The sequence below is a fragment of the Cervus canadensis genome, chromosome X (assembly GCF_019320065.1).
Source record: "Cervus canadensis isolate Bull #8, Minnesota chromosome X, ASM1932006v1, whole genome shotgun sequence".
In the NCBI taxonomy this organism is placed as follows: domain Eukaryota; kingdom Metazoa; phylum Chordata; class Mammalia; order Artiodactyla; family Cervidae; genus Cervus; species Cervus canadensis.
Genome location: NC_057419.1, coordinates 71,054,184 through 71,079,195, shown reverse-complemented (window position 1 = coordinate 71,079,195; position 25,012 = coordinate 71,054,184). Strand labels below are relative to the sequence as shown.

At 36.6% G+C, this 25,012-nt stretch overlaps 1 protein-coding gene across 1 annotated transcript in view; it reads left to right on the top strand.

The window, feature by feature from the left end:
- Positions 1-25,012, top strand: part of IL1RAPL1 (interleukin 1 receptor accessory protein like 1) — a 1,385,702-nt gene that overhangs the window by 812,442 nt on the left and 548,248 nt on the right. The window contains exons 4-5 of the mRNA XM_043458964.1: positions 7,094-7,280; positions 11,285-11,438. Coding sequence (XP_043314899.1) covers positions 7,094-7,280; positions 11,285-11,438 — 341 coding nt within the window. The remainder of the gene's footprint in view (positions 1-7,093; positions 7,281-11,284; positions 11,439-25,012) is intronic.

Genomic DNA, 25,012 nt, shown 5'->3' with positions numbered 1-25,012 from the left:
TGGGCATCTAGGTTGCTTCCATGTCCTGGCTATTATAAACAGTGCTGCGATGAACATTGGGGTGCACGTGTCTCTTTCAGATCTGGTTTCCTCAGTGTGTATGCCCAGAAGTGGTATTGCTGGGTCATATGGCAGTTCTATTTCCAGTTTTTTAAGGAATCTCCACACTGTTTTCCATAGTGGCTGTACTAGTTTGCATTCCCACCAACAGTGTAAGAGGGTTCCCTTTTCTCCACAGCCTCTCCAGCATTTATTGCTTGTAGACTTTTGGATAGCAGCCATCCTGACTGGCGTGTAATGGTACCTCATTGTGGTTTTGATTTGCATTTCTCTAATAATGAGTGATGTTGAGCACCTTTTCATGTGTTTGTTAGCCATCTGTATGTCTTCTTTGGAGAAATGTCTGTTTAGTTCTTTGGCCCACTTTTGATTGGGTCATTTATTTTTCTGGAATTGAGCTGCAGGAGTTGCTTGTATATTTTTGAGATTAATCCTTTGTCTGTTTCTTCATTTGCTATTATTTTCTCCCAATCTGACGGCTGTCTTTTCACCTTACTTATAGTTTCTTTTGTAGACTTTTCAAAGAAACTCAAGTTAAAGTTCCTTCTGCCTTTCTCCCAAGGCATCTATTCTAGAATGTAAAATAATATAAAATTGGGGCTAAGAGTAGGTAGTTTTCTTTAGTTTTAAATTATGTATATATAGTTTATGTGCGCTAACCCAGCACTACTTATCTTCAGTATAGTGTACAGAAGAGACCAATGAATTAGAAGTTAGGAGATATGAATTCCAATCCCATTTCTGTCACCAGTTAGTAGAACTAAGACAAATCATTGACTTACTTTTTTTTTGGTCCCTTTTTTGGGACCCTTTTTTGGGTCCCTTTGCTGTAACCTCAGGAGGTTGAAAGAAGTAACTCTGTGTTGTTTGTACAGTACATTTTGTGCACTGGTGTATCCTGCAGGGTTGCCCTTGCTTGAACAAAGTAGGTTTTAACAAAATTTCACATCAATATTTCTTCACCCAAAATGATGAGTATTAACTCTCAATTATGAACAACCATTTTGCCCACATACATGTAATATCCTGTCTCTCTACCCATTTGACAAACATTGGAACCAGTAGTCATGATTTAATTTTTGCCCAGATTGCAGCTCGTCTGATAAAACAATGGAAGCTGAGTAGATATGTGCTCATGATTTGTACTGTCCATCCTGGCTGAGCACTGTTTTCCCATTTACCCCATCCCACCGTATTTCCCTGACTACAGCGAGCCACAGTGCCATAGCAGTCATACTGCAAATCTAATGATGACGGATGGGACTCTTTACTTTGAGAATGTGTCATTCCCCTCGGGGGGTCGTATGTTTATTAATGTGTCACAAGTTGCTTGCTTCCTGTTAGCTCTTCTCAGTAAATAGGACTGTAGCATTCATTGAATGCTGCTTTATTTTTAGCTTTTTAAACCACCTCCTGATGAACAGAAACAGTAAACAAGTATTAAAACATTGCAAGTAATTTGAAAATAGTGCTATCCTGGGGAGTCTGGAATTTCAGACATTACCAGACAGTAGTAAATCAGCAATCACCTCACAAACCTAGGGAATAAAAGACAGGAAAATAAGAATATCTAAGTGTGTTCATCTGGAGCCACTTTCTGAAAATTAGGGTTCAGTTTCATTTATAATAGAGCAAGACAGGGTGACTGAGGTGAGGAGTTTTATTTTTTATGAACTTTCCTCATTCTTGTCTAGCCCAACCACATATCCCAGATGACAACAGAAGGACTTATCTGCATTCTTGTGCTTCACACTAATTAAACACCAAGGAACTGAAGGCATCATCATGGTGATACTATCTATCTAACCTACCTTCTAAACAAACACTGTTTAGCCCTACTGCAAAATAGAAATATAAAGGAAGTAGGAAAAGAAAATCCAGTACTGATAATAAGCTCTAATACTCACTAAAAGCCTGAAACTGTATTTTAAGGCTTCCCTGGTGGCTCAGACCATAAAGAATCGGCCCGCAATGCAGAAGACCCAGGTTCGATCCCTGGGTCAGGAAGATCCCCTGGAGAAGGGAATGGCTACCCACTCCAGTATTCTTGCCTGGGAAATCTCATGGACCCAGGAGTCTGGCGGGCTGCAGTCCATGGGGTAGCAAAGAGTCAGACATGACTGAGGCCCACACTGGCTTTATAACAAGACCATGTTTTAACATGCTTGATTCTCACAGCAGCCTATGAGGTTTTTAGTACTGTTTCCTCCTTGTATAGATGATGAAATGGAAGCCTAAAGTGAAGTAACTTTCCCTATTTTCAAAAGTAATGAGTGATTGGGCTGGAATCCGAACCTCTGCAGTTGGGCTTTAGTGATTTTACTGTTGACCCAACGGCCTTGTATTTGATACAAGGAGATGTGGGAAAACCGACAACAATGTAAGTCTGAGGAGAAAGAAGACCTAAGACTCTTGAATTTAAAAGATTAATGTGGAAGGTTCAAAATTAGAATTCACTGATTTACTTCTTAGAAAAGTCTGTTCTTTAAGAATTCTAACATGTTCTACAAATATCAGTATGTTTCTAAACCTCAAATGTTTTAAGACAGTTGAATGCATCCTAAAATAGTTAATAATTTAGTAAATTATTTTTTCTTAAAAAGAATTATCTTAAAAGGAGCCTGAGAAGAGCATGCTTTAGTCTGTACTGGAATGAAAGCAATAAATAATGCATGAGCAATATTGCTGGCAGACCCAAAGAGGATTTTTTTCCCTCTTGGGTGTGAAGCTCAAGCTAAAATTTAACATACTTTCTCTGCTCTCAAAGCTTTTTCTTTTTCAATATCTTCCATGCTGAAAGATTGACTCTACCTTTCATATACTCATCTGAGAATACTTCTTTATCATCTAGTATGTCTCTCTTTCCTTTGCTCCCTCACTATCACGTTGATTCTATATCTTAAATATATTTTAAACATGATCCCTCCTTTTTATCTCAATGGACATTGCCTTTGTTGGAATTGCCATTTTTTTTTCCTGAGTAAATACAATTGCTTCCTAATTTGTCTCACTGTACTTAGTCCTCCTTCCAGTCCGGTTCAATTCATTTTTCTCACTACAATCAGAAAAATCTTTCCAAAATCCAAATGTCATTATTTCCCAGCATAAAGTCCAAAGTCTTTATGGTGACTTTACAGGACTTTCAACCTGGCTTCTGCACACATCTCTAGTTCCAATCCCTACTGTTCTTTATCACTACCTTATAATTCAGTCACAGCAAATTATTTGCATTTCTTCAAGCATGCCAAGTTGTTCCATGCCTTCAAGCCTTTGTGCATAGTATTCCTTGAAATAGCCTTTCTTAAAATTACTAATACTCTAAATTATTCATACTTTAAGATAATCATATATGACAATTTATCAAGTCTTCTTATTTCTTTCTTTGGCACTCCTGTGGTGGTACCTGCTACCTTTGTAGGATTTAGCACGTTGAAGTTCAACTGTTTACTTGTCTATCATTTCTAGATTGTGAGGGATTGGAACAGGGAATATGTCTCATCATTCTAGAAAAATCCCTGAGTGCCTTCTCTGAGGACGTTTTTCAGGCTACTGATTGTTTAACAGCTAATGGTTTCACGTATTAAGTATTGTAGATATACTTGTAGACTACATATTATATGAAGCTAGAGAAATCTAAATTCTGATTTTTTGTGGAAGTTTTCTCTGCTACCCAAGATAAAGCTGAATAACTAACAGTAATGGTAACCTGTTTTGCTCCTTTACTCTCAACACTTCTCACACCAGATGCGTGGGGTTTTGCCCACATGAGATCATTCTTCAACCAGCTGGATGTCTTACCATTCAGTTCGGTTCTGGCAATATCTTCCTGGACTTAGTGGCAGATCTCACAGGTTAAGGGCTAGGCCTGCGAGAGGCCCGTTGCAAGTCCACAAATTACCTACACTTCTGACTGATCAGCTGTCAATCAGAGGTTTGTGGAATGCCCTCAGATTCTGTCATTTGCTAGAATGGGTCACAGAACTCAGAAAGTCAGGTTTATTACTATTGCTGATTTATTGCAAAGTGTATTTCCAAAGATACAAATGAACAGCCTGATGAAAGTGGCGTGTAGGGCAAGGGGTGAGAGAAGAGGCCCAGAGCTGCCACCGACCCGGCACCGCCTTGTGTTCACCAAAGCTGAAGCTCACCAAGCCTTTTGTTTGAAGAGTTTTTAAAGAGCTCAGTCTCCAATGCCTGTCCCCTGCCTGTCAGTGGGTGGGGCTGAAAGGTCTAACTCTGATCTCTTGGTCTATCTAGGAGTTCCACTCAAAGTCAGCTGTTAGCACAAACCCAGATGTGGTCAAAAGGGACCCCTTATGAATAATACTCAGGAAAAATCACTCAAGAAATTGTAAGAGTTTTAGCAGATCTGTGCCAGGAAAAATACCAAATATGTTCTCTATTATACCACAACACATCTGGCTATTTTCTGGTCATTCTCATTGTGTCATTATTAGCATGAGAAAAAAGAAAAGCAGGAATCTAAATCAAGTTTCTGCTTAAACAACAAAGCATCTTGACTGAATAAGGGGGAGGACTTGGGGGTTGTGGTCCATGTATGTCAATGCAAAGTAGAGAGGAATCAACAGCACTGAACACCCGTGTGTGTGTTAATCACTCAGTCGTGTTCAACTCTTTATGACCCCATGGACTTCCGCCAGGTACCTCTGTCCATGGAATTCTCCAAGCAAGAATACTAGAGTGGGTAGCCATTACCTTCTCCTGGTTGAATGCCCAGGACAGGCCAAACAGGTTTTCATTTAGTATCACATTCAATACTTGGAAAAGTGTTGTCTCTGCACACTACTTGAGAGTTTCAGAGGTACTTGGTGAGTTGCCTCAAGTTGTAAATATAACAGTAAGACTCAAGTCCAGAACTTTGATGGCCATGTACATATATATGCCATCAAGCACTTACCAAAAGAGTTCTCTTAAGAAAGCCTTAAGTCTGATGTCCAATTCTTCTCTTTATTCTCACTGCCTGGCACAATGACTGACACATTATCAGTGTTCATTGACTGTCCAGAGGCTAAATTAGCAAACAGAAATTGTGCAATTTACAAGAAAACTTCCTTTGGTCCGACTTTTTCAAAGAGATCTCTGAACACAGTTTCTATTCTCATGTATTCCATTATAAACCTAATCTCGGATCCAGCAAAGAATAAATTGATGTGCTGATTTAATCAATTGATTCTGTAGAATTTGTCTATCAGAATGGGGTTGTCCTTACATAATATATCAGTATGTTTCTCCTGTCTCACAACCTGGACTGCAGTCCAAGTGGGTATGAGTCTGTGAAGATAGATTGTAACTGAGCAAAACTTTTATCCAGGACTGTTTACTGCCCATAGTCATTGAAAACGTCCCCTCTTAGCAGACAACCAGTAAGTACTTTGTGACTTGAGCAGCCTTATTCCTGTCCTTTCATTATGTTTAATAGATCAGTTACATTTTCCTATTTCTTTGTTTGGTTTACCAATTTAATTTTTAATTAATTTTTATTTAAGGAAAATACATCCTCAAGGCATGCTTGCCTTGAGGGCATGCCTACCCAAAAGACAGGAAGAGAAGAGAGGCCTCTGGCCCAATTTTGGTTCCTCTTTTTATATGTTTTTTTCTCCTCCCCGTGGGCCTTCCCTATGTAAATTGGGCTAGCCAGGAGTGCTGTTTGTTCTACCTGAGGTCCTCACTCAGGTTCTCAGAGCATCCTTTGTTCTATTTTCATGGGCTTTTCCCTTCCTTATCTTTTAACCACCACCATTCTGGACTCCTTTTTCCTATTCTAACTACCTAACAAAATGAAAGTATAAAGTTCCTTGTAGATAAAGCAGGGAAAAGTGTGATTAAACTAAAATACGAAGTGTATTTCTTTAAAACATTTTATCTGAAAAACTTAGGGTGATAGATGAGTAAACACAAACTTACAAATAGTATGTGTTAGTTTATTTTTATCATGAGGGTATGTAACTGTATCTCATGCAGTCTGAATTATTTCCCTGGTGACCAATGAATGCCTGATTCCCTGGTGGCTCAGCATTAAAGAACCCAACTGCAAAGCAGGAGACTTGGATTCTATCCCTGGGTGGGGAAGATCCCCTGGGGGAGGAAATGGCAGCCCACTCCAGTATTCTTGCCTGGAAAATCCCATGGACAGAGGAGCCTGGTGGTCTACAGTCCATAGGGTCTCAAAAGAGTCAGACATGACTGAATGACTAACAACAACAATTTTTATTGGAATATAGTTGAGTTACAATGTTGTCTTAGGTCCTGCTATATAGCAAAGTGAATCAGTTATACATATACATGTATCCACTCTTTTTTAGATCCTTTTCCCATAAAGATCAGTACAGAGTATTGAGTAGAGTTCCTTGTGCTCTCTGTTAAGTCCTCATTAGTTATCTATTTTATATATAATAGTGTGAATATGTTAATCCCAGTCTCCCAATTTATCCCCCTTTGGTAACCATAAGCTTGTTTTCTATAACTGTGACTTTATTTCTGTTTTGTAAATAACTTAATTTTTACTATTATTTTTTTAGGTTACACATACAAGTGATACCATATGGTATTTGTCTTTCTTTGTCTGACTTACTTTACCCAGTAGGACAATCTCTAGGTTCATCCATGTCGCTGTAAATGGCATTATTTCATTTGTATTTATGGCTGAGTATGAGTTTACTGATTTTAGCATAATTATACCCAAACTTGATTTCTTTCTTGACCTAAATCTTCTTTTATTACTTTTCTTTTTCTAGATAACAAAAATCTCTATTGAACATTTTTTCAAACCAAACCTGTATATATTATAAAACTTTCTTCCCAGCATATGAAAAATACATAAATGGTTTAACGGAACCAAGCATTGTTTAGCCGACAGATAAGAGCCCTGTGGAATAAGCCATGATACCATACATTAATTAATCAATAGAGTTTTTATCCTTCTTTCCCTTTTTGACTGAAGTAGATGCACTCCCTTGGCATGGGTTGCTATTTGTTCACACCAGGCCACCATATTTATTCTGCTTTGTTACAGAAACTCCACTTACTGTATGAAAGTATCCATCTCACTGACAGTAGGCGAAAATGACACTGGACTCTGCTACAATTCCAAGATGAAGTACTTTGATAAAGCTGAACTTAGCAAAAGCAAGGAAATTGCCTGCCGTGACATAGAAGACTTTTTGCTACCAAGCAGAGAACCTGAAATACTGTGGTATAAGGTATGGACTAAATGATTTTATTGCTCATAGATTCATGTGTATCTTATAGGGCAAGTTGGTTAAAAAAAATTAATGGGTGTTCTGTAGTTCAGTTCTGCCTTTAGAAAATACTATAGCAAGTTGTGCTGGTCATTGTAAGTTTTTAAACCAGTGATTTTGAAAATCCTAGTCAATATTTATATGGTAGTCCACTGTAGTAAGCTATTGTGTGAATGTTTAGATATAATTTATGCTGATAATCATTTCAATTCTATTATAATCTGTGTTGATAATTTCAAGAACTGAAATATGTCAAAGCATTCATTTCAAAGCACTCGTATAAGCAGTCCAAAATATCCGCACACAGCAGAGAAAGGATTGACTTGCTTCTGTGATAAAATTGTATACCAGTTTTATTGAAATATTCTGTTTAATGGAAGTACCTTTGTGCATATTCTAATCCTTTTCATATAAAAGTATACATATTTTTGAAAACCTGATGAAAATGTATAACATTATTAAAAAAGTGCTAGATTAACTTTTTTTTTTCAAAAACCAATAGAAAATTTAGCCTTAAACAGAATAATCAGATGCTGTTCTTACTGTCACATCATTGAGTGAACTTCAGGATTTGAACATATTCTTTAACTAATTTATGTCATAAATGATAGTTTTATTATTGAACATACTCAAGAAAATACAGTATACAGGCTGTGACCATTTTTCTGGAATATTTTATCCATGGTTTAAAGATTCCTAGTATAAACTTTGTTTTGTCCAACTAACTGGAAATAGGAATGTAGGAAGCTGGATCTTTTAATAACTAGATTCACAAATATCAGTATAAAGAATGTGAGTCCTTAGGACTGATAGCTTTTGATTTCCAGACTTGTTAGAAATGAAACAGGAAATACATCTTTCAGTTCAGTTCAGTTCAGTTGCTCAGTTGTGTCTGACTGTTTGCGACCCCATGAACTGCAGCACGCCAGGCCTCCCTGTCCATCAACAACTCCCAGAGTTCACCCAAACTCATGTCCATTGAGTCGGTGATGCCATCCAACCATCTCATCCTCTGTCAGCCCCTTCTCTCCTATCTCAATCTTTCCAGGCATCAGGCGTCTTTTCAAATGAGTCAGCTCTTCGCATCAGGTGGGCCAAAGTGTTGGAGTTTCCAAGCTTCAACATTCAGTCCCTGCCAATGACCCCCAGGACTGATTCTCCTTTAGGATGGACTGTTGGATCTCCTTGCAGTCCAAGGACTCTCAAAGTCTTCTCCAACATCACAGTGCCAAAGAGCATCAATTCTTTGGCGCTCAGCTTTCTTATAGTCCAAATCTACATCCATACATGACCACTGGAAAATACCATAGCCTTGACTAGATGGACCTTTGTTGACAAAGTAATGTCTCTGCTTTTTAATATGCTGTCTAGGTTGGTCATAACTTTCCTTCCAAGGAGTAAGTGTCTTTTAATTTCATGGCTGCAATCTCCATCTGCAGTGATTTTGGAACCCAAAAAAAATAGTCAGCCACTGTTTCCACTGCTTCTCCATCTATTTGCCATAAAGTGATGGGATCAGATGCCATGATCTTAGTTTTCTGAATGTTGAGCTTTAAGCCAACTTTTTCACTCTCCTCTTTCACTTTCATCAAGAGGCTCTTCAGTTCTTCACTTTCTGCCATAAGGGTGGTGTCGTCTGCATTTCTGAGGTTATTGATATTTCTCCCGGCAGTCTTGTTTCCAGCTTGTGCTTCTTCCAGCCCAGCATTTCTCATGACGTACTCTGCATATAAGTTAAATAAGCAGGGTGACAATATACAGCCTTGATGTACTCCTTTCCCTATTTGGAACCAGTCTGTTGCTCCATGTCCAGTTCTAACTGTTGTTTCCTGACCTGCATACAGGTTTCTCAAGAGGCAGGTCAGGTGGTCTGGTATTCCCATCTCTTTCAGTATCTTCCACAGTTTATTGTGAGCCACACAGTCAAAGGCTTTGTCATAGTCAATAAAGCAGAAATAGATATTTTTCTGGAACTCTTGCTTTTTCGATGATCCGGTGGATGTTGGCAATTTGATCTGTGGTTCCTCTGCTTTTTCTAAAACCAGCTTGAATATCTGGAAGTTCATGGTTCATGTACTGTTGAAGCCTGTCTTGGAGAATTTTCAGCATTACTTTGCTAGCGTGTGAGATGAGTGCAATTGTGCGCTAGTTTGAGCATTCTTTGGCATTGCCTTTTTTTGGGATTGGAATGAAAACTGATACATCTTTAGTAATCTTTAAAGGGGTTTTCCAATATTAGCAATGCCCTTCTCTGAATGACTTGCTTTCATTCTTGATTATAAACAATGAAGGAGGATTCAGAACATCAAGGGAACTGTTGAAATAGTCTTCTACTTTTCCCTTGGATTTCTGTCTTGGACAATGTTAAATAGCCTTAAAATTAGCCCCACTCTTTCTGTTTCTGTGCATATGAGCTTTGTATTTTATGTGTCTTAATTGTATTACTATTTCTAACCCTGATTTTCTGGAGTTTGCTTGCTTTCCATAGGAAGGTTCTAAGCAAGCCCTGATGATTTCCTCAAAAAGAAGGGGTATTAGGAGAGTTTGACCCGAAGTCTTCAATTACAAATATTTTTTCATGTGTACATTTAACTCCTAGATATGCAATTTCTTTGTTGTTTGCTAAGAAGTTCATCCTGGAGCAGGAAATGGCAATCCACTCCAGTAGTCTTGCCTGGAAAATTCCATGGGCAGAAGAGCCTGGCAGGCTACAGTCCATGGGGTTGCAAAGAGTCTTACACAACTGAGCACACACTTGCACATGTAAGAAGTTGATCTTGAGAGTTATGCACTTTTTCTCATTTTTTTGCAAATAGTAGCTCAGAATTTGCTGAAATATTAGAGACTACACACACGTGCACACACACATCCACCACACAGAGTCTTACACTCAGTTTTTTAAATGACTAGCCTCATATTGGTCCTTTAGTCATGTTTCCACCATCTCCCCGTCATTGTGACCTTAAGCTAGATAGACCATAACTAGTGAAGTGATGGGTGAAGATGCAGTATATCTGGAATTTAAAGAAGTCTTCATATTATTTTTCCACAGCCAAGGGAACATATATGGCAAACATTTAGTGCATAATTCACAGTTTATACAACTAATATGAGGATATTAAATGTGTAGTTTGCACTGAAATAGCCAAATTGTGCCCCAATTACACACAGGCATTGAGATACATAATCAAAACAATGATCTGTGTAGATTTGATTTGCCAATAAATTTTTAAAAAGATATGACTTCTGGATAGTGTTAAAAGGTTTAAAGCTATTTTATCCTCATTCCATTGATTTCTAATCTGGCTAGAGAAAATGGACTTCTATTTCTCAAAAACAGAAATCTCCTGAGCCAACATCATAATAATCCAAAACTTAAATCAGAGACCATAATTTGGTATTAACAATGAAAATTGGTATTATGGAACTATGAAGATCTTGCATAAAAATGATGACCATTTCCTCCATGGATTGCAGAAAATATATGCTATGAAAAGATCAAATTATTTCTAAATGTGACATTAAAAGATTTAAAATATTGAATTAAAGCATTTTTCTCCATAGTTTTTTTCTACTTTCCACTAAAAAATTCATTTTATGTTTTATGTTATTAGTATCAAGGTAGTTAATTTCATAAAAATCAAATGTAAAATATTTTCTTCTAAAAGTGATATCAAAAGTAATCTTAATAAATGTTCCTTTTATTATATCTAATAAATCAACACATATATATCTGATTTAGAGACACTAATCTTATGCATTAATAAAGTGAATCTTAAGTACTTTTTTCCATATTGAGAACCTGGTTTTCTGGAAATATGGAAAAGGTTTGAAAATCTTTAGCATTAATTCCAAACTCTTCAGCATTTTTAAAATATAACTTTAGAAGTTTTAGTTTAGTCATTTTAAATATTTTATTTTTAAGTCACTGTATGTACTATAAAAATTTTATATTCTTCATGTAGGAATGTAGGACAAAAACATGGAGGCCAAGTATAGTATTCAAAAGAGATACCCTGCTTATAAGAGAAGTCAGAGAAGATGACATTGGAAATTATACATGTGAGTTAAAATATGGAGGCTTTGTTGTGAGAAGAACTACTGAACTAACTGTTACAGGTAAGTTCAGTCTTCAGTATATCACTTGCAAGTAATGAAACTAACATTTTAAGTTTCACTTTTGTGCTTCATATTGATTTTTTCAAATCTTTGCAGTGAAAGAACCACTTAACCAAATGCTAAATGTATTCCTATAGGTGAAATTTATTCCTTCTTGTTTTCTAATCATATTGCCCTGAAATGCATTTGAAAGGTTAAAGAAAATAGGCTTAGGGGATTATAGAAATGTTAGCTTTTGAAAGTGCTTGAAATAATGAGTATACAATTTCAGAAAATTATGCTTATATTTTGTAGTGGTGCCATTTTTGGAAACATTTCCTAGAGTGTTGAAATGGAATATATGAAATTTACCTCGATCTTCCTGTCTTGTTCCAAATTAGAAAAATTACTTTTTTATTCATGTATCACTCTGTGAACTTGACACATGTTCTCATGAACTTGAATATAACAAAATATCACATGCAATGTTTGAATAATTATGTGAGATGCATTGCATGGTTTCATTCCTGTATCTGGTTACTAAGGTAGAAGGGCATGAGAGCAAAATTCAGGACAGTCTGTAATCACAGACCTACAACTCACTAGTCATGTGATAATTTTAATCACCACAACTCAGAATATCAATTTCCTCATGTATAAAATGGTGATGATAAAGTTTGCCTTGTTTATTTCATAGGATTTTTGCAAGGATTGAATGAGGTAAGTTAATATGTATGAAATCCATTAGCAAAATATAGAATTACATACAAATACGCATAATTTTTGTCATTTTAAATGATATATTCTTAAATAATGTATTCATCCCTCATTTAATGTTATTGTGTACTTCTCTCAAAGTGGCTCCAACAGATAAAGCGGGGGGATCAAAAATCAATGCTTCAGTCAGTGAAAGACATTATTCTCATCTTATTAAGAGAGATTCTTAATAAGTGATATCTCTGCTTTTTAATATGCTGTCTAGGTTTGTCATAGCTTTCCTTCCAAGGAGCAAGCATCTTTTTTATTTCATGGCAACAGTCACCATCCACAGTGATTTTGAAGCCCAAGAAAATTAAATCTGTCATTGCTTCCAGTCTTTCCCCTTCTGTTTGCCCTGAAGTAATGGGACCGGATGCCATGATCTTAGTTTTTTGAATGTTGAGTTTTAAGCCAACTTTTTCACTCTCCTTTTTTGTCTTCATCAAGAAAGCTCTTTAGTTCCTCTTTGCTTGCTCCTGTTAGAGTGGTATCATCTGCATATCTGTGGCTGTCAGTATTTCCCCCAGCAATCCTGATCCCAGCTTTTGATTCATCCAGCCCAGCATTTCTCATGATGTACTCTGCATATAAGTTAAATAAGCAGGGTGACAATATACAGCCTTGACATACTCCTTTCCCAATTTAGAACCATTCTGTTGTTCCATGTCTCGTTCTAACTGTTGCTTTTTGACCTGCATACAGGTTTCTCAGGAGGCAGGTAAGGTGGTCTAAGAATTTCCACCTTTCTTTAAGAATTTTCCAGTTTGTTGTGATCCACACAGTCAAAGGCTTTGGCATAGTCAACGAAGCAGAAGTAAATGCTTTTCTGGAATTCCCTTGATTTCTCTGTGATCCAATGGATGTTGGCAATTTGATGTATGGTTCTTGTGTCTTTGCTGCACCCAACTGTACATCTGGAAGTTCTTGGTTCACGTACTGCTGAAGTCTAGCTTGAAGGATTTCGAGCATTACTTTGCTAGCATGTGAAATCAGCATAAATGTGAAATAGTTTGAACATTCTTTGGTGTTGCCCATCTTTGGAATTGAAATGAAAACTGACGTTTTCCAGTCCAGTGGCCACTGTTGAGTTTTCTAAATTTGCTGGCATATTGAGTGAAGCACTTTCACTGCATCATCTTTTAGGATTTGAAATAGCTCAACTGGAATTCCATCACCTCCACTAGCTTTGTTCATAGTGATGCTTCCAAAGGCCCACTTGACTTCACATTCCAGGATGTCTGGCTCTAGGTCAGTGACACACCATCGTGGTTATCTGGGTCATTAAAGCCTTTTTTGTACAGTTCTTCTGTGTTTTCTTGCTACCTCTTCTTAATCTCTTCTGCTTCTATTAGGTCCTTGTCATTTCTGTCCTTTGTCGTGTCCATCCTTGCACGAAATATTCCCTTGACATCTCTAATTTTCTTGAAGAGATCTTTAGTCTCTCATTCTATTGTTTTCCTCTGTTTCTCTGCATTGTTTACTTAAGAATGCTTTCTTATCTTCCCTTGCTATTCTCTGGTACTCTGCATTTGTTTGGGTATATCTTTCCCTTTCTCCCTTATCTTTTGCTTCTCTCTTCTCTCAGTTATTTTTAAAGCCTCCTCAGACAACTTCTTTGCCTTTTTGCATTTCTTTTTCTTTAGGATAGTTTTGATCATTGCCTCCTGTACAGTTATGAATCTCCACCCATAGTTTTTCAGACATTCTGTCTACCAGATCTAGTGCCTTGAATCTATTAATTACCTCCACTATATAATCATAAGGGATTTGATTTAGGTCATACCTGAATAGCCTAGTGGTTTTCCCTACTTTCTTCAGTTTAAGCCTGAATTTTGCAATAAGAAGTTCATGATCTGAGCCATAGTTGGCTCCAGGTCTTGTTTCTGCTGACTGTATAGAGCTTCTCCATCTTCGGCTCCAAAGAATATAATCAATCTGATTTCAGCATTGACCATCTGGTGATATACATGTATAGAGTCATCTCTTGTGTTGTTGGAAGAGGGTGTTTGCTATGACCAGTGTGTTCTGTTGACAAAACCCTGCTAACCTTTGCCCTGCTTCATTTTGTACTCCAAGGCCAAACTTGCCTGTTATTCCAGCTATCTCTTGATTTCCTACTTTTGTATTCCAGTCCCCTGTGATGAAAAGATATCTTGTTTTGGTGTTAGTTATAGAAAGTCTTGTAGTCGAACTGTTCAACTTCAGCTTCTTCAGCATTAGTGGTTGGGGCATATACTTGGATTACTGTGACGTTGAATGGTTTGCCTTGGAAATTAATCGAGATCATTCTGTCATTTTTGAGATTGCACACAAGTACTGCATTTCGTACTCTTTTGTTGGCCATGAGGGCTACTCCATTTTTTCTGAGGGATCCTTGCCCACAGTAGTAGATATAATGGTCATCTGAATTAAATTTGCCCATTCCCGTCCATTTTAGTTCACCGATTCCTAAGATTTCGATGTTCACGCTTACCATCTCCTGTTTGACCACATTCAGTTTACCTTGATTCATGGACCTAACTTTCCAGGTTCCCGTGCAGTATTATTCTTAACAGCATCAAACTCCCTGTATATGAAAAGTATTTTGTGGCAGTCACTTTCATCTTTTAATAATCATCTTTAAATCTTGAAATTTTGATTAGTTTGACCTAAAAACAAAATTTGGTATCATGAAATTCATTTGATGGCTGTAAGTATTCTGATTGAAAGGAAATTTAATTAAATCAGATACTCTTTGGTGATGCCTTTGAGAAATATTAGACCCAGGAGATAACTGACAGTAGCAATACATGTTACGTTTAAATAGTAACCACACATTTAATCGTGTATTATGTACCTATGATGTACACACGTATGATTTGCACTCACTTGGTTTTCAGTTTTGTCATGTTAATAGGCTTTTGTATAGAAAATTAAAATTTACCCTTTTGTCACTTTACCTCCCTGTTTAATGGAACAATGAAAAATACAACTATCTCTACTTGGATTTTCTTTACAATAAATATTGAATATATTATTTTTTCTTTTTTGCTCTTAATGTATACTGAGGTAGCTTTTCAAGGAGTAAGTACTGAGACAAAGAAATGTAAAAGTATAATGAAAAATATCTATTCTGAAAAGGGAATAGAATGACCTTCTAGTCTTTATTCTTTGGGATGTAGAACTAATCTTCAGTAAACACATCTTTCCCCTTTCTAGAAACACTCAGTTACTGAAACACTGTCTAGTAAGAGGAGATTGGGAACAGTCTCCTAGAGATTGGAAACTGGGTCCCAATGAGTAAAATGATATAAATGAGGCTATTTTGTACAATTAATAATATAATTGTTTTCTCCTAAATGCTAACCAGGGCTGTTATATTTTTGTGCATTCATTTTGCCAAAAATATCTCCTTTTCTTTATGGAAAAAGAAGGAATAATTATCTCTTGATATCCAAAAGAAAGTTAGTTAAAGTTTCAGTGAAAATTTTCGTCCAACTGATTATTATCATAACTTAAGGTCTCTAACTTAAGTAGACCTACGTGTGACATGGATTTGGGAAAGTACATTATAAAGCAAAATTAAATTATATATGAAATTTTGGTTGAATCCTAGAACTGCATATCCCAGAATCAAAATAATATGTATTAAAATGCATTTTAGAGTTTAACAAGAAGTCTATTGATAGGATATACTTATGCATGACGTTACTTCAAATAGTATTACTCTATAGCCCATTTAGGATTCCCTGGTGTCTCAGTGGTAAAGAATCTGCCTGCAATGCAGGAAGACTCAGGTTCGATCCCTGGGTCAGGAAGATCCCCTGAGGAAGGGCATGGCTACCCACTCCAGTATTCTTGCCTGGAGAAGTCCATGGACAGAAGAGCCTGGTGGGCTACAGTCTGTGGGTTGCAAGGAGTTGGACACAACTGAGCAACTGTCACTTTTCACTTTATAGCTCATTTACTTTGCCTGTGGCCAAATTGAAGAGTAATTCTTAGAACCCAAGTTAAACTCTCAATGTAATAACAAAGGTGAGCGTTTCTCTGCATGATAATTAATCACTATTTTGTATCTTGGTTTTATGTACATCATGATCATATTTTAGTTAATGTAAATCTTACACAAAGCATGGTATCATTTAATTTTAGTGGATCTGCCTTAAATGATAACATGTATTTTGAAGTGTGTTAGACGGTTTCTTTAAAATAAAACAAAAGAGTCCTATATGTGAAAAGAAAAGGAAACATGGGGATAAGTAAAGTCACATTGTACAGGTCATATTGTAAGCTTTTATGGGAGATTTTTTTTTTTAATTGAAAGTATATGAGTCTACTAACTGAAGTAGCGGTTTAGGAAAACAGATCACAGTGAAAGAAACAACAAACCTACTTGACACTTTTGGTATACTTTAAACATTTTTGAAAAATTAAATGTAATATGTTTCAGCATCGTCTGTAGCCTCCACCTTCTTCTCTATGCCTCGACTACACTATTTCACTCTTCTCCAGATATCCTCCTTCTGAACCCTACTTCTGGAGTGCTCCTCTGGAAAGCTTTTTCTTCCACGTTATCACAGAGCTGACTCCTACTCTTTCTTTGAGGCACAGCTAAAACATTCCCTCTGTTCTGAAGTGTATAGTTCTTCATGACTCCATAGCATTTTTAGAATCGCTATTGCAGCTCTTACCACATTGCATTATAACTATTTGTTGACACGCCTCGATTTTCACAAAAATATGTTTTTCAGAGCCAAGGGCAATGTCTCTTTTTTTTCTAAATGTTTTACTTTAGAATAGTTTTACATTTACAGAAAAAATAAAAAACAGGGAGAGATCCCATACACCCCACACCCAGTTTTCCCCTCCTATTAACATCTATCATAAGTATGGCACACTTGTTACAATTGATGAATTAATGTCACTGTATGATTATTAAGCAAAGTCTATATTTTTTTTCAGATTTCCTCAGTTTTTACCTAATGTCCTTTATCTGTCCCAGCATCCCATTTAAGATAGCACATTGCTTTTAGTTGTTTTGTCTCCTTAGATTCTTTTTAGCTGTTACTATTTCTGACTTTCCTTGTTTTTATAATCTTGATCATTTTAATGAGCACTTATTTTATAGAATGCCCTTCAGTTGTGATTTGTTTGATTTTTTTAATGTTTAAATTTGAGTTATATATTCCTGGAAGACCACAAATGTAAAATCACAACATATCATACTATCAACATGGCATCATTGTTGATGTTGACATTCATCACTTGGTAGTGTTAGTCACTTGTTGATCAGACTTTGCTACTGTAGACTTACTCTTTTTTCTCTGCTTTCACTACTCTACCCTTTGGAAGGAAGTAACTATCTGTAGTCTACACTTAAGGAGTAAGGAGTTATGCCCCTACCTCTTTGAAGTCAGAGTATATACTTCAATTATTTGAAATTCTTCATGAGGCATATATCTATTTTCTGACATTTATCTACTTATTCCATCATTTTCTATATTGGTATGGACTCATGGATGTTTCTTTTATACTTTGGTTTGTATTCACCATCACCATTGTTGCTCAAATCGTTCCAACTTTGGTCCTTTGGAGCTCTTTAGTTGTGTGTGTGTGTGTACACATTTGTGCACTTGTGTGTGTTTGAGTATTTCTTTATTTTCGAATCCTACAAGATGCTCCAGGATCATCATGGGTATTTCATGCCCCAGTCCTGCAATCAACAATTTCTTCCAAAGAGCCCTTTTTCTCTTTTTTGGAGAATGGTACTGGAAGATCTGGGCAGTGGGAGTACTCTTTGCTAAAGGAGTATCATTGATTTTAAGACCTCTCAATTGATAGAGCAAGGACATAGGTATATACTAACCCAGGCATAAACACATATCTAGAAATATTTCTATGTGTAACCATCCTTATCTATATTGAACTAAATATGAGTTCATACTTATGTCGCTAATCCATTACCATAGAGATCATTCTAGCCTCTTCTTTTGGCTTATCTGTAACCTCCCTGTCCAATAGTGAGAAACCTGGTTACCACCAACTGCTATCTGTTTACTTGTTTACTTACAATATAGGTGTGTAATGGGATTAAAATGGTTGACTTGTATTCCTGTGAGGAACAACTTTATAGCTTCCAGTGCATTCTTTTCACTTTAGTCTTATGGACTCTTCTCATTTCCCAAGTTACTTAGGTCAGCACCTTTTCCTCCCATCCCCTTCAGTGAGCTTATAATAGAGTTAGATTGTTTTATCACATTCTGCATTCCATCCTTGGATCTTCCATTCTCCTAAATAATGTCTTTAAAATTTTACAAACATTAAAGTTTGTAGGGGAGGAAGAATCATTCTCTGTTTACTCTTCAGAGTTCTTGGCTAAGGCCCCCTATAATAAATGGCAGGTTAACAAGAGAAAAACAAACATGTTTATTAAAATGTACACGTACCTGGAAGATACCTGGGAAACTTATTACCTTGCCAAGATGGCCAAAGCCACCCCCTTAAATATCATCTTTGGCTAAAGACAAAAGAAAGGTTTTTCAATTTGAAGGGGAGAAAGGCCAGTTATGGGAGGTTTACCAGGAAAAGGACAGTAAACCAGGTGAGTCTAAATCTAAATGCCTTCTCCATTGGTAAGAGTTGCTGAAGATTTAGTCATTTTGCTCTTCCTGGTGTAGGGGAGTCACCCTGACATAAATGAAGATTTTCTTCATAAGTGTAAATTCCTCTTACGATGGAGTAACTCTTGCTTTGTTTTCAGAGCTTCTCTTGTTTCTGTAGTTTCTGAAAAAAAAAACCCAGCTCAAAATAGTCTTTACTCTAAAGGGGCATATTCTGAGGTGGCACTTTCTGCTCCCCTTTATTCCCACCTTTGAGACTTCCCCATTAAGTTTTACAACCTAGAAGCTGAGTTGGTAGATGGCTTCATATCTCAATGAATGATTCTTAGTCCTAAGAATAGGTTATTTTAGTTAAAGAGATGTGTGTCATTTCAGGACACAGTTTTTCACATGAGCTCCCAAAGTTAAGCCTTTGTGGTGCAAGCAATCAGGGGTTTATTAACAGGCATTTCTATGCAGGAGACAGGTTCAATCCCTGGGTCTCAATCCCCAGAAGCAAGAAACAGCAATCCTCTCCAGTCTTCTTGCCTGGAGAATCCCATGGACAGAAGAGCCTGGTGGGCTACAGTCTATAGGGTTGCAAAGAGTCAGACACAATTGAGTGACTGAACACATAGACACATAGAAACATAAGGAAATGAAAAAAATAATAAAAAAAAAAGAAACATAAGGAAAAAAAAAAGTTAATGATTCAAGCAGAATATAAGCCCAGTTTCTGAGTCATGAGGGCAGATGGTTAAGAATATTTCTTGATATTAGGCTCAAAGAATCTTTTTTGTTTTAGTTGTAAAATGTAACTAACAAAATTTACCCTGTTAGCCATTTTTTGGTGTACATTTCACTGGCATTAAAGTGCATTAACATTGTGTGCAATGATTGCCACCATCAACCTCTAGAACTTTTTCATCTTTCCAAACTGAAACTCTATATCCTTTAAACAGCAACTCCATTCCTTCCTCCCATCAGTCCCTGGAAACCACCCCTCTATTTTCTGTGACCATAAATTAGACCATTTTAGGTACCTCAAATTAGTGGAATTATACAGTATTTGTCTTTTTGTGTATGTTTTATTTCACTTAGCATAGTGTCTTTAAGGTTCATTCATGATAGCTCATTTCTTTCTGTCACTGAGTAATATTCCATTGTGTGGCTGTACCATAGTTTTCCATTCATGTTTTGAATGATGCATCTTGGGGACTTTCAGTTTTTTAACATTATGAATAAAGCTACTATATACATTATTGTAGAGGTTTTTCTGTTGATGGGAGTTTCAAATTAGTTTAAAAAATACCCAGGATAAAATCTCTAGAGTATATGGTAAGATTATACTCAGCTTTGTGAGAAGTTGCCAAACTGTCTTCTAAAGTAGGTATACTATTTTGCATTTCCATCAACAACGAATAAAGAATTCTAGTGTCCTACATCCATCTACCAATTTTATTGCTTGGATTTTAGCATTCCAATAGTTCTGTAGTGGTATCTCACTGTGTTTTAATTGCCAATTCCCTAATTATAAATGATTTTGATCATCTTTTTATATGCTATTAGTGTTTTGTGTATCTTCTTTGATCTTATGTCTGTTCAGATATATAGCTCCCTTTTCAAATGGAATGTTTGTTTTTCCATTGCTCAGGTTTAAGAATTCTTTGTATACTTTTGAATTCTTAGTATTCTTAAAGAATTTATGAATTCTTGTAGCTCTTTTATCAGATGTGTGTTTTCTAAGTATTTTCTCCCATCCTGTAGCTTTTCTTTTGATTTTTCTTAACAATAACTTTCACAGAGCAGAGATTTAAGGATTTTATTTTAAAGTTCTTTTTTTTTCCCCTAAGACATAGACTTAATTCTATAAATTTCTTCTAAACATTGCTTTTGCTGTGTCCCACAAATTTGGTTAAGTTATGTTTTCATATAGTTCAAGCATTTTTTACTTAATTTACTTTTTAATTGAAGATTAATTGCTTTACAGAATTAAATGAATCAGCCTCAGCATGACTCTGGAGAAGGAAATGGCAATCCACTCCAGTACTCTTGCCTGGAAAATCCCATGGACAGAGGAGCCTGCTAGGCTACAGGTCATGGGGTCGCAAAGAGTCGACACAGCTAAGTGAGTTCACTTTCACTTTCTTTTAACATGAATCGGCCATAGGTATACATGTATATTTAAAATTTCTCTTGCAAAGTATATTTTAACCAATGTGTTAGAAATGTGTTAATTTCTAGACATTTGGTCATTTTCCCAGCTGCTTTTCTCTTATTGATTTCTAGTTTATTTTCAGAGTGATCTGAGTACACACTTTGTGTGATTTTTATTTTTTAAGAATTGCTGCTGCTGCTGCTGCTAAGTCACTTCAGTCGTGTCCGACTCTGTGCGACCCCATAGACGGCAGCCCACCAGGCTCCCCCGTCCCTGGGATTCTCCAGGCAAGAACACTGGAGTGGGTTGCCATTTCCTTTTCCAGAGCACCAAAGTGAAAAGTGAAAGTGAAGTCACTCAGTCGTGTCCGACTCTTAGTGACCCCATGGACTGCAGCCTACCAGGCTCCTCCATCCATGGAATTTTCCAGGCAAGAGTACTGGAGTGGGGTGCCATTGCCTTCTCCTTAAGAACTGCTAAACTACTTTTAATGACACAGAATGTGATCTTTGATGGTGAATATCCTATGAGAGCCTGAGAGAAATATATATTTTGCTGTTATTAGATGGAGAATTCTACAAATGTCAATTAAATCAAGTTTACTTGCTGTGATGCTCAAATCAGCTGTATCCTTACTGATTTTCTGCTTGCTGGATATTTCAATTAGTGAAAATAAAGTGTTGAAATCTCCAAAAATAGTAGTCAATTTTTCCATTTATCCTTTCAATTCCGTAAGTTTTTGCCTCATAACTTTGATGCTCCTCTTGTTAGGTGCTTAGGGTTATTATGCTTGGGTGTTGTTAGGTGCTTAGGTGTTTAGGGTTATTATGTCTTCTTAGAGAATTGATCTGTCATTATGTAATGTCCCTCTTTATTCATATTTTCCTTGTTCTGAAGTCAGCTTTGTCTGAAATCAATATACCTAACTTTCTTTTGATTAGTATTAGCATGGTATATCTTTCTTCATCCCTCCACTTTTAACTTTTTAGAAAAATTTTTAAAGTGAGTTTCTTTTCTTCAAAATGGTTGGATCTTAATTTTTTATCCACTTTGACTTTCATTATGTTTTAACTGATGTAGTTAAACCAGTTATAGTAATTATTGAGGGCCTTCCCTGGTGGTCCAGTGCTTAGGACTCTGTACTTCCACTGCAGTGGCTCAGATTCTATCCCTGGTCAGGAAACTAAGATCCTACAAGCTGTGCAGTACAGCAACAAGTAATAATAAACATTTTTTAAGTTTAAAAAAGTGATTACTGAATTATTAGACTAGTATTTCTGTTAATGTTTTCATTTGATTGAACTTATTCTTTGTTTTCCTCTCTTCTGCTTTCTCTGGTTGTATAGTTCCACTTTGCCTCTCCTTTCTTATTATAAATTTTACTTCTTATTTAAAAAATTTAGTGTTCGCCCTGGATGTTTCAATACTTTTTAAAAACCAATCTCAGTTCTTCCCTCTCATCCCTTTTGACATTTCTGTTATTCATTTCACTTAACTGTATGTTGTAATCATCCAATTAATTCTTTTTAATTTTTACTTAAAAATTTTTTTTAGATTGTATTTATTTATTTTCAGACACAGTTTGTGAGATCCTTGTTCCCCAACAAGGGTTCAAACCCATGTCCCCTGCAGTGGAAGCACAGAATCATCCAATAAATATTACTATTTTAGACAAGTAGTTGTCTTTTAGATCAGTTTATAATAAGATAAATAAAATATTTTATTTTACCCTCATTTGCTTCTTCTCTAACACTCTTATCTTCTTTATGTTGACCCATGTTTCTGAATCACTTATATTGACATTTCTTGCAGTGAATTTCCAGACAAGTCAATGGCACCCCACTCCAGTACTCTTGCCTGGAAAATCCCATGGACAGAGGAGCCTGGTAGGCTGCAGTCCATGGGGTCACTAAGAGTCGGACACGACTGAGTGACTTCACTTTCACTTTTCACTTTCAATGTGCTGGAGAAGGAAATGGCAACCCACTCCAGTGTTCTTGCCTGGAGAATCCCAGGGACGGGGGAGCCTGGTGGGCTGCCGCCTATGGGGTCGCACAGAGTCGGACACGACTGAAGCGACTTAGCAGCAGCAGCAGTGCCTTTCTGGTGGTGATAAATCCCCTGTTTTTGTTAGTTCAAGAATGCCTTTAGTTCTTGCCAGTTTAAATGTTTCAATCCACTCTCTTCTTTCTTGTATGTTTTTTGACAAGAGCTTCACTCTGATTCTTACCCTTGTTCCTCTATAGATATATCATTTTTCCTTTGTTTTTTCAAGATTTTCTATTTGTGGTTTTTCTGCAGTTTGAATATATCTAGATGTTGTGATTTTGTTATTTATCCTACTTGGTGTTTTCTGAGCTTCAAGGGTTTTTTATTTGGTGTCTGTCATTAATTTTGGAAAGTCCTTGGCCATTATTATTTCAGATATTTCTTTTAGTCTAGTTTTTCTTTCTTCTTCCTGTACGTCTTCCTTCTCCTGCCTTTTGAAATTATCCCACAGTTCTTGTATGTTTTGTTTCATTTTTTTCATTCTTTGTTCTTTTTGCATTTTGGTTTATGAAATTTCTATTCTGTCTTCAGGATAACTCTTTTCTTGACTGTGTCCAGTATACTCATGGGCCCATCAAAGACAGCCTTTACTTCTGTTATGGTGTTTTAATTCCTAGCTTGCCCTTTAGATTCCTGCTGAGAATTGCAATTTCTGTGCTTAAATTATCCATCTGTTTTTGCACATTATCTTTTTTCCATTAGAACACTTAAGATATTAAACATAAATATTTTAAGTTCCCTGTTGGATAATGTCAGTATCTGTGTCATATCTAAGTTTGCTTCTGTTGGTTGCTGACAGAGTTTCTCATTCCAATGTCTTCTCCAAATAAGCAGATCCTAGCTGTGACTCTCTGGATTTAACCATGTTTCCAAATTCTGGAGTGGTAGTTTGCCCTGAAACGTCAGTCAGTTCTCTTAGAGGCCTTAGAAAAGCTTTTGGTTTTCAGGTTTTTCTTGTAGCAATGGGGATGATGACTTCTAAACCATTTACTCAAGGAAGCTGAAAACAAGAGTAGGAATGTTATTTCCATCTTGGGGTGAAAATCTAGCATGTCTGCCCCATAGTAGTCACTAAACAGATGTACATTCTTAAATATATCGATCGAGTATCTTGGACATATTCCACGTTAAATCAGTTGCTTTTAAATTGTGTTTACAATTGAGCAAAATGATACCTTGTCATCCCAAAAGCATAACAAATAATGGAGGTGTAACTCCCTCAATCTAGATCCCATACTCCACTTTTGCTAACACTATGGGATTATTACATCAACCTTTTTTATTACCTACATTATATTATTGCTTTGTAGTGAACGTTAAGTCAAATGACATCATATTCCATATATTAATTGTTAAGTGCTTACCTACGGTTGAACTTATAGGTACAAATATAGAACCAAATTTTCCTATTAAGATTGCTTGATGTTCATTTTTAACATGTTTTCCAGTTTATCAAGTATTTTTTTCTATTCTAGATTCTTTATTTTACCAGATCAACTTCTCTTTCTGGACATGTGTGAAGAGATTTTTACCAGAAGATATCACTGTTTTGATTGAAATCATTGTTTAAAGTATTCTATGCAAGCAGTCCTATATAAAGCTGTGTAGCATTCTGTTACACTCTTTTCTTTCCCCGTTAATGTATTATCCACCTCTCTTTAGGTACAGTTTTGTTTTTGTCTTTTTTTTTTTTTTCTTTTAATACTACTAAGACAACCAGGGGCTTCCCTGGTTACTCACTGGTAAAGAATCTGCCTGCCAGTACAGGAGATACAGGTTCGATCCCTGGGTCAGGAAGATCCCCTGGAGAAGGAAATGACTACCCACTCCAGTATTCTTGCCTGGGAAATCCCATGGACAGAGGAGCCTGGCGGGCTACAGTCCATGGGGTCACAAAGAGTTGGACATGACTGAAGCGACTTAGCACACACACAAATAGGCAGAGTCCATTCCTCTTCCCCTTGAATCTGGACTGGCCTTGTGACTTATTTTGGCCAATGTATTGCAACAGAACTCACAACATGTCAGTTCTCAGCCTAGGCCTCAAGAGA